Source organism: Natrix helvetica (genome assembly GCF_964273705.1).
Source record: "Natrix helvetica genome assembly, chromosome: 3".
NCBI lineage: Eukaryota > Metazoa > Chordata > Lepidosauria > Squamata > Natricidae > Natrix > Natrix helvetica.
The window spans coordinates 135,302,994-135,315,297 of NC_138549.1; the positions used below are offsets into that span (position 1 = coordinate 135,302,994).

The 12,304-nt window shown below is 39.9% G+C and overlaps 1 protein-coding gene across 2 annotated transcripts in view; it reads left to right on the top strand.

The window, feature by feature from the left end:
• Positions 1-7,203: 7,203 nt before the first annotated feature.
• The window catches only part of MOV10 (Mov10 RNA helicase), a 38,920-nt gene continuing 33,819 nt past the window's right edge, over positions 7,204-12,304 (top strand). Inside the window, exons 1-2 of one of the 2 annotated variants that reach the window (XM_081947464.1) lie at positions 7,204-7,643; positions 9,617-9,713. In XM_081947464.1, coding sequence (XP_081803590.1) covers positions 7,510-7,643; positions 9,617-9,713 — 231 coding nt within the window. In that variant the 5' untranslated portion in view covers positions 7,204-7,509. Of the gene's footprint in view, positions 7,644-7,863; positions 7,910-9,616; positions 9,714-12,304 lie in introns of those variants that run through there. The other variant, XM_081947465.1, reaches the window with a different exon arrangement.

Consider the following 12,304-nt stretch of genomic DNA (forward strand, 5'->3'; position numbering starts at 1 on the left):
TTTGTTTCCTTTATCCAGGAATGTATGTGGAAAAGGTGATTTATGGACTTTAGAAATAGTCATAGGAAGACCGTATTAAAATAGGCAATAACAACAGCATCTTCCAAGTCCGGCTGTATTTTCCTTTCTTTCCCTCTCATACCCTATTGTAAAGCTTCTAGTCCCAATATTGCTTAGGTGAAGACAGGCAAAAAGATGATAATCACACTATGCTCCATGACTTTCAGAAGGCCATCAATTACCTTCTCAGCGTACACGTGATTTAAGAGATTCCACAGGATGAGACATCATTAGGCATATACTCAATGCTCTTCATTGTTCCCACAAAACAAACATGAAATAGCATGCTATCTGACACATCAGATACACAGATTTGAGGTAGAATCTCTGAGTACTATCATATTCTAGGATAAATGTACCTGGCCCCGTCTGGCTTACAGATATACCTACCGGTACATACATATTCCAATTTAGCCATCCTATTGGAAGTTACTAAGTTTCAAGTAATAGGTGCTCTCTACTCCTGGTATCAGGTAGGGCATGGATATCCAGAGCCAAATGTAGGCTTTGAGGATGGGGGCTTAATAAACAAAGCATATACTTCACCAATTCCTAGCCTCAAGCCCCATGGCAATTGTGAACACTAAGAGGCCTCATCTTTCTGCCAAAGTCAAAGGGCTACTCTGACCAATCTCCAGGCTGAGAAATTGCTGCTGTCCCTTCCAATGTACCTCCTTCCTTTAAAGCCTAAAAGTGTAACAATCCCAGGGACTCTAGAAAGATTCAGGTAAACCAGGAAGATGCTATTATCTCAATAGGTATAGTCTTTCTATGATTATGTCTAAAGGACATAAAGAAGCTAAAGAAGCCTCTTAAGTTTCTGAAAACACATTATCGCTTTTCCCAGCTTATTTTATCAGCTAAAAGAACACTGTGTACATCTGCTAGCTAGGGTGATAGACAGCTGCATTTTGTTATGAAAGCATTGGATATTTTGAGAAAATATTCTGAACACCGTCCCAAAAGTTCAAGGATAAAGCATATACAAAATAACTTGCATGATTGTCTACAGATTTGCAGAAGGCAATTCTTTTTTATCCACCAACTATTTGTTTTGCTTCCAGAATGCACACAAGCTGAATGACTCAGGACGGGAGGAGTGGTGGTGAAAGCTTAACCTTCTAAACTATGTCTTAAGAAGCCAAATTCTTACTGAATGTAGTTTTTTGAGGAAATGTCTGCAAACTTTATATCAAACTATGTTGTACTGTGGACAGTGTTTATTATATATAATATGACACACAATTGCAACTCAAAGACATGGAAGGTGAAAATACTTTTTTTCTGCCTTTTTGTCTTTATTTTATTTACAGTGTCAGATAGTTGAATTAACATAATTCCATGATACCTAAAAACAAGGAACTATAAAACTGTACAAAAAATTTACCATGTAGATAAGTCAGGTGCTATAATTCAATATGTTGTATATAAGGAATGCATCAAATTATAGTCTATTCCTATTAAGGTAAATCATAAAATCCTACCAAGTTTGATAAAATCATGATTTCTGCTTCTGAAATCTCACTACTATAAATTTATCAGTGATTCTTTTCTAACGTGACAATGGAAGCGGCACAATGTACAACTACGTTTTTATATTATCTAATGTTTTCCAGTGTTGTACAATTATTGCTTTGACTATTATAATTAAACAGAATCATTTTTTTGTTTTTAGGCTTATGATTGGGAAGCATTCAATTCTTTGTTATGACACTTATATCTCCAAAATAAATGAAAAAATCAAATTTGCCAAAGGGTATAATTTTATCACATGACCATCACAAATGAAAGAATGATCTTTTTTAAAAATAAACTATCCAGCATTTGGAAGAATTTTGTGTGTGTGTGTGTGTGTGTGTGTGTGTGTGTGTACAGAGGTCAGCCTAAGAGGAGGCAAATATCAACTAAGTATAATCTTCCATTGCATTTCTTATATTGAAATGCTGCCAATTTGTCTCCTGCATAAAATTATCAAGATGAGCATCCCAAATTTCCTTTAATCCATAAAGTAAATCTCCTATTTCTAGTTGCAGTAATAACCTCTACAGTTTTGAAATTGTTTAGTTGTCCTGAGTAATGGAATATTAAATTCTCAAAATTGATGTCAGGCTGTATTACTGAAGGTCTAATATTTCTATTGTCCAGAAGAGATTTAAATTGATACCAAAAAAGCCATGGTAGTTTGTTACCTATTTGTTGCTCTATCTTACCTTTATTGAGAGGCCATCATTACTATAAAAATCTTTTAGACTATATAAAAATTAAATGCTCCCAAATGTTTCATAATAATTTTTCTGATCAAAGTATGTTATCAAACAGTTAAAGAGAAATGTCCCTTATCAAAACTGAGTATCCAAATTTTGTTTTAGTAAAAACATTTTAATCTGTTTTCACACTGTGTTATAAACTTATTTGGGTCTGACATACTTCCAGTTTGAATCCATTGTTTAAAGAACTCTTCCATGGTAAATGGTATCATATGCCACAACTGTGCTGCTTGATCATGTATTGACAAATTGGGTATGCCACAGCTTCCGTTTCTGAAGTCTGTATAAGTCTGGTTTATTTTCAGTCTTTTTGCTTGAAACCAGAACCATTAGCATTGTCACATGAAATATAGCTTATTCCAAGTAGTTGATCCATAACACTGTACCCATCCTACCAAACGATAGATCAGATGGAGGGTTTTTTTTAATAGCTTATATCAATTCTCTTTTGAGTAATTGAAACGCAATACTTTAGTTCACAAACTAAGGTTGGACTAAATGCAAACAAGTTTAAACAAATAATAGCACACATAATAAAATGTCTCCTAAAAATAAATATAATCAGCCAAAATAAACGAGCTTCACTATTTGCTAATCTGCTTCTGAATGCAATTCAAGATGATTATTATTACCTATAATTCCCTACATGATATGAGGTCAGATTATTTGAGGGATCGCCTCTCTTCCATGGTTTCTTCCTGGCCATATGTGTAAAGACAGCTGGCATGCTCCAACTCCAGGGGTGGCATTCACTTACTTTCCCTACAAGTTCACAAATGTGAGCATGCGTGCACCATTCACACATGAGCTTGGCCTTCCGCACATGTGCTTTGGCTTGAAAACGTACCTAAATGGGATGGCAAAGACCCAGGGCGGGGCGGCAGGCCCACCCGTGATTCCCACTACCGGTTCAGGTGAACCGATCTGAACTGGCTGAATACCACCTCTGTCCAAGTCCCTTCGATTAAACTGTCATCTGTCATGTCCCAGAAGCATATCTTCTGTCCCAGTACCTACAATTTGGAATGAGATCAGCACTGAAATACATGTGGCTTCTATCTTGTTGGCCTTCTGTAAAGTATTGGAAAATTGGTGGTTCTTCCAGGCTTTGGGGTGATATGGATGAGGCCTCTTGTTGGACACGTAGGTTAGTTTTGTTTTGATTTCTATATTGTTCCCATATCCCATCTAGCCTTGGTTTGCATTGGTTTCCATGGTATTATATTGCTAACTATCCAGAATCAGTTGTAATAAGGCATGCCCAGGTTCAAACAAACAAACAAACATCATGTCTTCTTTGTTCAAAAAAAGTTAATCAACAAACCTGTCTGAATATGCCCAGAATGCATTTTCTTCAACGTACTATTACATCAACTCCTGACATGCTAGAATATGGACACATTCCATAGGAAAGGTGCAGAATTACCATCTAATACTTGATTTAAACCTGATTGTATCATAAAGAAATCTGCAGTGTCATGAATAAGCTAAAATGTATGATCAGTCAGTTCTCATTAGAAGAGAGTTCTAGCACAATGGTTTTATTTAAGGACTTTCTGTCAAGAGTATTGTGGTTTTCTTTTCAAAATGCTTTCATCACAATGGCAATTTGGGAGAAGAGAGCAAATGTGCATTTCTTTAAAAAGTTTTGAAGCAGAAATAAGCAGAAAAGGATATAGAAAATCTAGGGTTGTTTTTCCAAATATGTAGAGCTTACATACAAGATTTTGAAAGTGGGCATGGTCAGAGGGGAAAAAATAAAATACTGAGAACTGAGTATCAAATTATTTAATGTAATTATGGTACATTCATATCTCAGTTGATTTCCAATTTTAAAAGATATTAAAGAAATATTGGAGAAAAAATGCACACAATACATTATTTTACATAAAACAAAAACTATGTATTCACATGCAGTCATATAGATAATGTAACACAGCAAGTAAAAGAGTTGTGGCAGTATGGAGATTAATTTGGATTGTAGCAATGAACACAGCGTTGGATTTGAGCCTAAATCTGAGTTTACCTATTGCTATTAAAACACTGCATGGGTTTTTTTTACATCTGTTTCTAATAACAAAATCCTTCACCTTTCTCGTTCATCGCTTTCACCATTTTTTTAATCAACCGCAGTATGATGTGAAGTGGAGGTAAAAATATCTTTTTCAGGTCAACAAATGGTTCATATGCCACATTTTTCTGTCCTGAAACAAATTCTTTTAGACTTGCCATTTCTTTTTAATGTAATGTGACTCTCTTGCTTCAACAACAGTTCCATGTTTTTGTGTGTTTCTTTCATGTGTGCAGCATAGCCAACATACCTGCTAACAGCGTACATTGCTGTTGTTAAACAAGATAGCCTTGAGGCTTAACATTGATGAATCAGTAAAGAGACACCATTACAGTGGGCCATGCTCCAAGCCAAGGTTGTGAATAAACTATCAATGTCAGCCCAGAAAACAAGGTTGTCAATCTATGCAAAGAAACTTGTTAAATCAACTTGGCTTTGAAAGACAAAAATGTTCATACCTAGTGACAGCAAACACCATCCTTCTTTTGATTTTGATAAACCAAGTCCCTGACCATATCATTTAATTCTGACTATGTTATGAGATAAGGCTTATCAGACATACATAGATGAAAATCCAGATCATAGCCACTGTCCATGTCTGGCTGGCATCACTGGTTTCATGGCTGAAGATCACCACAAATGTAGCAGAATGTTTCAAGTTTGTTCCGACATTGGCAAGACATTTCTGCTATCATCAACAATCTAACAGCATGTCTATTTAGTCACTTGTCATGTAAATTACATGTATGGACAATTCTATGCTTTAAAACGATCACATCAAAATGCACGGAAACTGATATCAATGAAATCAGTAGCATTTGTGCATGCATATTGTTTTTGCAGCCTTTTTAAGCAATATCCATCCAGCCTAGGGATTCTCAAACTGTACCAATTCCACAAACATTATGCAATATGACCTGAGTGCATGCCTGGATGTGCATGAGCTACATAAAGCAAGAAAAAATTAGTAAACTTAATACACACACATACACACACAAGGAGAAACTGCAAAACAAAATTTCTATAAAACAGTAGATGATAGATTAAATTACAGGTTATTTTTGTGATCAACAGTTAAAAATGTAAGATATACCCCAAAAGAGTTAAGGAAGCAAAATCTTATGTTGTCCTGTGTTCTGATTGTATCTAACTCCGTCAGAGACAGTTGGTTCATATCCTGAGAACTCTCAAGGACCAAAAGCAGCTGAAGTCTGGGAAGGTTTTGCCTGCCTGCTGCTGATATATATCGCTCCACTTCAGTACTTAATAGGATGTTCCAATACTCCAATATTTAAAACTGTTTTGGTATTCTTATCCTATTAAGAAGCAATGAAAACCAAACTACTTGGCCTTTATTACCATTAAGTAGATCCCTACTAGCAACAAAAATGTAAAAGTTTGTTTGAAATCAGTTTATCTCCCATACAAGTTACAAGTTAATCATTTGTGGCTACAGACTCTCATGTAAGAATGAATAAATATTAATATTATGGATTTTTTTATAATGACAATGGAACCACCCAGGCATTAGCAGAAATATTGCCTGGCAACTGCTAAATTAAAAGTGCAAAGTCTGAACACTCTGATTGACTTATTGTGGACATACCGTGTTTCACCAAAAATAAGTCAGGGTCTTATTTTCTTCCTCCCCCCCTTGAAATAAGTGCTTGGTCTTATTTTCACGGAGGTCTTATTATTTTTGAGGTGCAGGAGACAGCGAGCATGGTCACCCCATGGTTGCTGTTGGGTTGCAATATTTTCCGGGGAGGGCTTATTTTAGTGCAGGCGCTCAAAAGTCCAATTGGGCTTATTACCTGGAGAGGTCTTATTTTAGGGGAAATAGATGTAGAAAGATGCAAAACAAACTGCTCTCACTTTAAAACAGAATGTTGTAGATTTAGTAGCAAAAGCAAACGCCGTAGTTAATCATATCAGTTTTATGGAATGTCTGGTTCAGAATGGAAGGTCATTTGATTGCAGAGAAGTGCTGATAAGACACTTTATCTATATTTGTTTGAGGGTTCTTGCCACTCTCTGAGGTTGGTTGTTTTCTTGCAGATGTTTCATTATTCAAACCATATAACCCAAATTATACCTAAACTTTCGTTATGCAAATTATATAACAAAATGTACATAGGGTGGCTACTAGTCCAGGAAGACATGAAAGCAAAATCATCTTAATCAAAGGAAGGACATGTATAAGTAGCTAAACAAGTGTAAAGGCTCTGCTTAGGGATCACAATAGGCATTGCATAGCGCCATCAGCTCTTGAAATCCTTTTTAAAAGTTATTTTCTTGTAGCAGCCTATCATAGGTATAATTGAATGTATGTGAGAAACATTTTTTTAATCTGCAAAGTGCATTATGTGCAATAGATTACTATGTATTGCAATGATGCATATTGGGCTTATACATTGGTAAGTAATGCAATAACGACCAGTATCTCCTGATCGGAGATGCACTAAACCTACTCCCCACCTTAGCCATGAAAGCCAGCTGGGTGACCTTGGGCCAGTCATTCTCAGCCCCCTGGCCTCAGAGGTGTGGAGAGAGGAGGAGGAAGCTGTGTAGGCTACAATAACAAATTCCTTGAGTCATTTGTAAAAATAAGGGTGGGATACAAATTGATTAGTTAAATAATCATGTCGCTGCCTCTAAAGCGTAAATGCCTAATCCACTCCTCCTCGGTGTGATAAAAAGATCATAAAAACAATTGACCCAGCTTCTATTTATTCTATTCCAAAATAATTCTGGAAGGGTCCATGATAATGACGAGGCTTCATTTTATGTGGTGACCTTCATAACTTTCCCTATTTACGGAAAAGTACCTCATTTTCGGAAACTTCAAACGAGCACGAAAACAGATGATAAAATGTCCTTTCCCAGCTCTCGTATCTTGTTTCCTGGGGCAACGGAGCGGAGCACCTGAGAAAACGCTGGGATTGGCAGAAGGACCAGTGCGATTTCAGTTTCGTTTCTTCCTCTTTCAAATTTAGCTTTCAAGAGGAGGAGCTCAGGGTCGGCACTTACTTCACCAGGCAAGAGGAAGTGGGGCCAACGTTGCAAGCATCGCCGCCGCTGCTTAGGAGCAAGCGACCGAAACGGATCGCCATGCCCAAATTTACCTTTAGGGAGGCGAGGGAGATTGGAGAGCAGTTTATACAGTTCCTGGCGGAATCTGGCAACCAGAAATTGAACAGCAAGGTTGCCTTGAAGGCACTATACAACCAGGAGTTCCGATATCGGTAGGTGCTTAAACGCTTGAAAAAACGGGTCTGCAGAACACTGTAATGTGGCCACTAGCTTTTTCGTAGGAGTGGGTCCCGTTTTCCCCTGGAAGGGGCGTTTAAACCGATTTCTCTTAAACTGCTCCAAGGCATGAACTTCACGGGGCGCCGACTCCCCTTTTTCGGCGCCGCTTAATTCCGGCGCTGCATCAGGTGGGCGCTCGGCACCATCTCGAAATGAGGCGAGGGGCGGGGGGCGGAAGTCCACGATTGCTATAGATGCGGTAGTTCAAAACGAATAAGTTGGCTTTCGAAAGTTTTCATTGGAACTAGCCATTGGATAAGCCACTTTGAGTAGCCTTGGCTAGTATATCTCTCCTCCTGGATGATTTATGCTTACAGCCATTTTGTCTTGTATTTTTAGTTTCTTTTTAAACAATCCAAGGCCAAGAAGTGTCATTTATCCTTCAGTAAGTTGATGTTACAAAAAGACAAGTATAGGATTCTATGCACAGTAGATTATTAAATTTGGACAATTCACCTAGATAGAACTTATTTCCAAAGAATTGGACCTATGGTGTGTCTCTTCTGGTTCTGTATGTTCTGCGGTTGAGTGGAGACCATCTGCCTTTTTCCATCTTTGTAACATTTTAATGAATAAACCATATGTAATTTTCATATCTTAAGTATCTTTCATGAGCAGGGTCTGTGGAGGCTTTGGTGCTCTTTCAACATCTTTCTTTGATGGGGCCCCTAATTAAAAGACTGCTTTCAATCTTATTTATTTTCCCATTCCAATTTCAATTGTAAGAAAAGAAATCCATGCGCCTTCATCAAACCAATTCAAAGATATCCTTCCACAAAGAGTGAAGCAGAGTAAAAACAATGGCAATCAAACAATCTGATTTGTAAAATTAGTTGATCTGACAAACTAAAAATATTTTTTCAAGAGCAATTATTTGAACACCCTTGAAAAAGCTGTTTCTCTGCTCCTTCTGGAAAGTAGAGAGGTTTTTTTGAGAACCAGTAACAGGAAGAGATTCTGCCACTTATACTGCTGTTCTCAGGCCAGTTCCCAATTCTCAGTTTATCTCATTTGCATAACATGGATTTCTGCCTTGCTTTACAACTTGCTGTGTGCATTTTGCCCCAAAGTTTTCAGTACTGGTAGAGAGGTGAAAACCTTTCAACTAGATTTATTAACTCAAACTGGCCTCAAATGTTCCTCTACTATATTGTTGCAGCATTAAGTCATAAAGACTTTTTTTTTTAAAGAACAAGATAAAAATAAAATTCCTGGAATGTCAAAAGTCTCAGTAACTTTTCTTGAGCGATACAAGGTCCAAAACCCTGGTGATCTGATTGGTTGGCCAGTTTGGGGAAGCTAGCCTAGGTCCTTGTTTGCATAGTTACATTGAGTTACATTGTTAGGCAAAATCAGCATTTGAAGAAGACAGCAGAGCTGAAGATCCTTATTCAGGAAGTTAAAAGTTAATGTCATCAGCTGATGAAGCATTGAGGATTTTTTTTGGGGGGTAGGTTGCAATTTCCTTGTATGGCCCACTTGGTGTAGCTTCTGTTCTTTGGCTTAGATAAGTTTGTAGAGGTCTTGGTCTGAGATACGGAGGAAGGTATAATTTGGGCCTGAGGAAATTAAGCAAAGATTTGAAATAGGGTTTGATCTTAGTCACATCCAAACAAATGGGAAAGAGAGGAGAGGGTGTGGTCTCCATTTTGCTGATTTACTCCACTAATGAAGTAGGAACTTATTTGCTGTAGTAGTAGAATTGCCTGTTTGTTCAGTTATATGTATCTTAAGTGTCGTGAACTGTTTAGGTTAAGAAATGATTTCTGATCTTCCTCTCAGCAGTAAAGGAGATTGAGGAGTACACAGAGCACCATAAGTATGATAACTGATTTTTTTTTACTATGTGTGTAATCAATATATTTGTTTAGTAGTTGAATAAAAGTTATATTCTATTGTCTGACAGAGATAATATAAAAAGACCCAACTTCTACAATGTGCTGTATGTGCTGGTAAAGTCAAACCGTGCTTTAGTCCATGGGGATTATGTGCGATTTCATCAGGTAAGAAGGTGCACTTGACTTTCTACTTCATTCTTTGATAGTTGATGTTGAACAATTTGGCTTATTGGGTCCAAGGCATTAAAATAAGACTCTTTAGATGTAAGGTCATCATGGAAAGAAACAAAACTGGCTTGTTGATTTGTAGTCTTTTTGTGACTTATTTATATCGGTGACTTATACAAATGTAACTGGTCATTATAGCTAGTACTCAAGTTACAACCATGCCTTCAGTGACTGTTCAAACTTGCGACAGCAATGAATGAGGGGGACCATCCTTGTAATTCTTGCTGTTGTAGCATCCCCATGGCTACATTATTGTGATCCAGATTCTCAGCTCAAGATTACGATAACACAGGGACCCACGGTCACGTGATCACAATTTCTGATATTCTCCAACAGCTTCTCATAAACAAAGTCATTGGGTAAACTGATAGGAAATCAGAAGTCACAGTCACTTGCAGTCTTCATTTAACAAGTTGTATGATCCTCACTTAACAATGCCAATCATAACTATTGTCACTAAGCAACACACTGATGTGACAGCATACTTTATAACCACATCACTTACAATTCCAATCCCAAATGTTGTCATAATTTGAGGAATACTTGTAGTATTCATTGCAGTACTACTGATATAGGATTCTGAGGTGTCAGAAAAAGTGCTAGGATCAAGGGATAAGTAAGATTCACATGGTAGGGCTCATCCTGGATAAAATAGGAAGAAAGAATAAAATAGGACAGTGATGGCGAACCTATGGCACGCGTGCCACAGGTGGCACGCGGAGCCATTTGTCAGGGCATGCAAGGCGCTGCCCTGTTAGCTGGTCAGCACGCATGCGAGGCACTGCCCTGTTAGCTGGTCAGCACGCATGCGTGCACTGGCCAGCTGAGTTCACCCTTTTTTAAAGCAATTTTTCACCCTCCCCAGGCTCCAGAGGCTTTATAGGAGCCTGGGGAAGGCGAAAAGAGCCTCCCCCTCCCTCCTGGATGCCTTCCGGAGGCTTCATGAGCTTCCCTGAAGCCTCCGGAGCGCAAAAAACTGGCCCTACGGGCAAACCGGAAGTTTGGGAACGGACTTCCTGTTTGCTCAGAGGGTCGTTTTGACTGCTCCGGAGGCTTCAGGGAAGCTTCCTAGAGGTCCCTGAAGCCTTCGGAGTGCTTAAAATGACCCTCCGAGCAAACCGGAAGTGACTTCCTGTTTGCTCAGAGGATCATTTTGATTGATGACTTCCGTGGGGGGCTGTTTTCGCTTTCCCCATGCTCGTATAAAGCCTCTTGAGCCTGGGGAGGGCGAAAAAAGCATGCAAAAATGGGGGGCATGCGCACTGGGGGGCGGGTCGCACGTTGCATTATGGGTGCAGCACGCCTGCAAACGACCCCCCTGCACTCCTCCCACTTATGGCACACGAGCCAAAAAAGGTTCGCCATCGCTGATATAGGACTTTACATTTTCATGGCATAGAGCAGCGATGGCGAACCTTTTTTGGCTCGCGTGCCACAAGTGGGGGGAGCGCAGGGGGGTCGTGTGCGGGTGTGCCACACCCATAATGCAATGCACGACCCCCCAGTGCATGCGTGCGCAACGCACGAACCCCCCCGCCCCATTTTTACATGCTTTTTTTGCCCTCCCCAGGCTCCAGAGGCTTTATAGGAGCCTGGGGAGGGCGAAAAGAGCCTCCCCTGCCCCCCGGAGGCCCTCCGGAGGCTTCAGGGACCATCCGGAGGCTTCCCTGATGCCTTCGGAACACTTAAAACCACCCTCCGAGCAAACCAGAGTGACTTCTGGGTTGCTCGGAGGGTGGTTTTAAGCACTCCGAAGCGTCAGGGAAGCCTCCGGACGGTCCCTGAAGCCTTCAGAACGCTTAAAACGACCCTCCGAGCAACCCGGAAGTCATTTCCGGTTTGCTTAGAGGGTCATTTTTAGCGCTCCGAAGGCTTCAGTGAAGCCTCAGGACGGTCCCTGAATCCTTCGGAACGCTTAAAACGACCCTCCGAGCAACCCGGAAGTCATTTCTGGTTTGCTTAGAGGGTCATTTTTAGCGCTCCGAAGGCTTCAGTGAAGCCTCAGGACGGTCCCTGAATCCTTTGGAACGCTTAAAACGACCCTCCGAGCAACCCGGAAGTCACTTCCGGTTTGTTCGGAGGGTGGTTTTAAGCGTTCTGAAGGCTTCAGGGAAGCCTCCGGACGGTCCCTGAAGCCTCCGGGAGGGCGGGGGGGGGCTCTTTTTGCCCTCCCCCGGCTCCTATAAAGCCTCTGGAGCCTGGGGAAGGCGAAAAATAGCTTTTAAAAAGGTGAACTCAGCTGACAGGGCAGCGCCTCGCGTGCCCTGCCAAATGGCTCCACATGCCACTTGTGGCACACGTGCCATAGGTTCGCCATCACTGGCATAGAGTCTGAACTAGCACTGTTTCCACAGTTTTTGAATTGATTTATTTGTTTTTAAACAAGAGACCATAGCAAAACTTTTTAAATACTGTTGTCTGATTTAGACTCAGATTTTCCTGAAAATATTCCCAGGTGGTGAAATTCACTTTGTAAATTTCCTTTTGAATTTTGACAGTTGTTATTTGTTTCAAGATAAGTGGTGAAT